Below are 3,517 nucleotides of genomic sequence, written 5' to 3'. Positions count from 1 at the left end.
ATAAAACCTTAGAGGAAATTGCAACATCTGTAAGCAAACATCACCTGTCAGCTGCAAAGCAGAAGAACACGCGGAGAAATAGAGGAAGCAGCATTTGACCAAGTTTCATTTTCAAGAAAATTACACATGCATTTTATTCAAAAGAGCCAGTATATAAGAGCGAGGAGAGAATAAGTCAAATAAACTGCTGTGCCCAAACATGCCATCACATGACGCACAACAGGGTCCACAGGAAACAAAGTGCATTGTTTTGAGGTTCCTTTGGAGGAGAGGAGAAGGTCTCTGTCAAGTGTGCCTTTGACCTCTATAGTGGTGACTGTCAAAGAAGTACTTACCAATTTCCCCTCCACATAAATATTCAGCAAACAGGAAAAAAAACCTTTGTCTAACTGTCTAGGTACTAAAATTAAACATTAAAACTTGCGGAAGCTCATGCAACAGCTACAATTACCTAAAAGGAGAAGTGACCAAGCCCCTTTACACAGTTTTTGAGCCACTTTGTTTGTGGAAAAAAATTGCCTGTAATAGAAAAGCGAGCTGCGTGAGACGAAAGGAAGAAATGAATGAGCAGCAGAATGAGATGGGTAGAAAAACATCTTAACCTGTTAAGAGTGTAAAGTGACAACTGCAAAGCATTGTGGCATAATACTGTATATAGTGTGAATGCATGGTCTTAATAGTATTTTTATAGTTAAACTGTAAACCTTAAACTGTACTTAGGCCATTCCAGACAGTTTTCCATATCCTATACCACTGCCAGAGCAAGATAATGGAAAATCCTTGTTTTGGCAACGGCCCGGGCAAGAGGGACATCCGTTACAGAATGTAGCGAGCAAGAATATGTGCCCACATCCTAGAATTCCCTGCTGCATGACATGATGTCTAACAGCCCCATTTTACTTCTTCAGAGGTGTTGAAGGGTTAGATCACCCAAAAATGGGTAAAAGATCACTAGTTTTATCTGCAAGATCAAACAAGATGCAATTTAAATTCACAATGACTGGGATTAAACCTTTTGATTCATATATATTACTTTTACAATCTCTTTTAAAGCTCACTTTTTAAAGTGTCTAAATTAAGGTGGAATGCGCTTTCGGTGGAGGGACAGAAATCTCTCAGTTTTCATAAAAAATATCTTAATTTGTGTCTCAAAGATAAAATGACAGTCAGAGATGAATGACAGTCTTCAGTTTGAAACAACATGAGAATGTGTAATTGGTGACCATTTCCATTTTAGGGTGAAATTACCAAAATTCGAAGATTTAAATATTTTTAAGACACTTGATTGGCATACTAGTCATAATCATTGAAGCTCAAATCTAGGGATTGGGCTCTTGATATTTACCTATTTAAGAAGGCATTTCCAAATGCATTGAGTTTACGGAAGGGTTTCTTGGGGTCCACAACCAAGGCATTTCCAGGAACAATCCCCTCGTTCTCATTGTACATCACAGCTATGAATCCATCCGTCGTTGGTTCAGGGCCAATTCGCATTCCTGGAAAATCTTGCTCCAGAAGATACCTGCAGGAGGGAGAGGTTAAGTATTAACAAACCACTACTTAGTCAGCTGGAGTGGCATGATCATGTGACAGCACATGCTAACAACAAAATGTCATGGTTGGGTGAGAATAAAAACGAATGGAACAAATGCTGCAGCGATTTATTTAAAATGCTACCCAATAGCCTTTAGGTTGAGACAAATAAACATCCAAGCTGATCAAGGATCAAAGCGAAACAGCGGCACTTAACCCTTGGACAAATGCTAGAACGTGAAAACAGACCTATTCATCAGTCTCACTCTTCCTGGATCCCTACCACATCCTGCCAGAGGATGAGAAAGTGTCAAAGGTTTCCAAGCAAAGAAACACACATGGCTTGTCATTAAAATCTATCAATAACATAAGGGAACTACGAATCAGACTGTATTCATTGTTAAATATGGCTGAACTACTCCTTAAGAGACATGAAAACCATTTTACGAGGGGAGGTGAAAAAACAATACAAACATAAGTTGTCTCTCGAACTCAAATACTTAGCAACTTATTATTTATTCAACTGCAATAGTGTTTAAACAGTCTTAAATATCCATCATTTTCAAATATGACCTTATGTTTTACATTATGAATGGCTGATTTGGTAATAAGCCAGTTCTAGTTTGAGAGGAGTTCAACATGAAACCGAGCTATTGGATTTTCTCATTCATCCAGAGACTGTCTAGAACAGGACCTGATGAGCAACAGCACAGACAACAAAGCTAAATAGTATTGACCTACAGTGAAAAGCCAATAAGAAGAATAATGATGCTTTTATGAGTTGTTTGCATACTCTCCAGCCTTCTGCATCTTTTCACAGATGAATGGACTATGTGAGCTGGCATAAGCTGTTTTTACACACCCCCTTGCCAGGGTTTGTAGCCACCACAAAGAGCTGACTGTACTGAACTTCACATGTGTACATGCTGCTCTTTGAGAAATTAAATAAGTACGTGAAAAATAAACTCTCAATGAACATACTTGTGTCTAATAATGTTGCAATGCGTTTCTTGACTTACTAGACATTACAATTCATTCAAGTTAAGAACATTGACAGAAAAGTATACTACTTAGTGTTTTGCTGACACACACCTATTTGTCAAAGCCATGCATTACCTGATGAAAGTGGTCTTCCCTGTGGAATACTGTCCGACCAAAAGGACCATAGGCTTGCTCTGGAAGTCCGCCTCCTCCAGCGCCGGTGAGTGGAAGTCATGGAAGAGGTAGGTCTCCTCCAAAGACAGAAGTTTTTTAGTATAAAGACTCTGAAGTCCTTCAGTCACTGTTTGAAACATGTCTCCCTCCTTGTTCCTTCCACCCTGTTCCTTATTCACCCAAGTGAACATGTTGCCGTTCCTCGCAGAGCTCTCTTTTATACGTGATGCAACCTTAGTTCCCTTTGTAAATGTGAGGAATTTAAAACTCCCAGTGTTGTTGTTAATTTTTCTTTGTTTGTATTAGTATTGACACTAGCCCGGTATCTACTGGCCACTGCGCGGACTGTCCAGCTGTGTGCGTGTCGCCGTGACCTCACCTGTGTCCTTTTACGTGACGCGCGGTTTCACGCTGGAGAGCTCCCGCTGCTGAGGGCGGGTTGTTAGGGCGGAGGCTGCTCTGCTGACTGCAAGGACTTTTCGGTGCAAACGAGAAGGGTAGGAACCAAATTGCTGACATGGAGAAAACCAAAATTCGCAATTTAAGAAATGAAATGCTTTCTCAATGTCATCCCGCAGTACATAATATAAGCCTAATTTAAATTGTTTGACAAAGCGCCGCAGGATATTTTCAAGAACTTTTAAAGAAGAATTTTAAAACAAATTTTGACAAAGCAGATAAACGTATTAACAGTATATCCGTTTTGTATAGCGCCATTATGGAGTGACGTAATTGTACGTTGTTTCACTGAGACCGAAATTCTCCGTTAAAGCAGCACTATGTATTTATCTGTATTTATGTTCTACTGTAGTGTTATCTGTATGCACCA

The 3,517-nt window shown here is 39.6% G+C and overlaps 1 protein-coding gene across 1 annotated transcript in view; it reads right to left on the bottom strand.

Annotated features, from left to right (window-relative positions):
- Positions 1–3,227, bottom strand: part of LOC107579249 (EH domain-containing protein 4-like) — a gene marked incomplete at its 3' end in the record, with an annotated part of 4,000 nt that extends 773 nt beyond the window's left edge. The window contains exons 1-2 of the mRNA XM_016265098.1: positions 2,650–3,227; positions 1,346–1,522 (exon numbers count right to left, since the gene is read on the bottom strand). Coding sequence (XP_016120584.1) covers positions 1,346–1,522; positions 2,650–2,879 — 407 coding nt within the window. The remainder of the gene's footprint in view (positions 1–1,345; positions 1,523–2,649) is intronic.
- Positions 3,228–3,517: the final 290 nt, after the last annotated feature.

The sequence above is a fragment of the Sinocyclocheilus grahami genome, unplaced genomic scaffold (assembly GCF_001515645.1).
Source record: "Sinocyclocheilus grahami isolate Dianchi unplaced genomic scaffold, SAMN03320097.WGS_v1.1 scaffold15790.1, whole genome shotgun sequence".
Classification (NCBI taxonomy): domain Eukaryota; kingdom Metazoa; phylum Chordata; class Actinopteri; order Cypriniformes; family Cyprinidae; genus Sinocyclocheilus; species Sinocyclocheilus grahami.
This window is presented reverse-complemented; position numbering and strand designations above follow the sequence as displayed.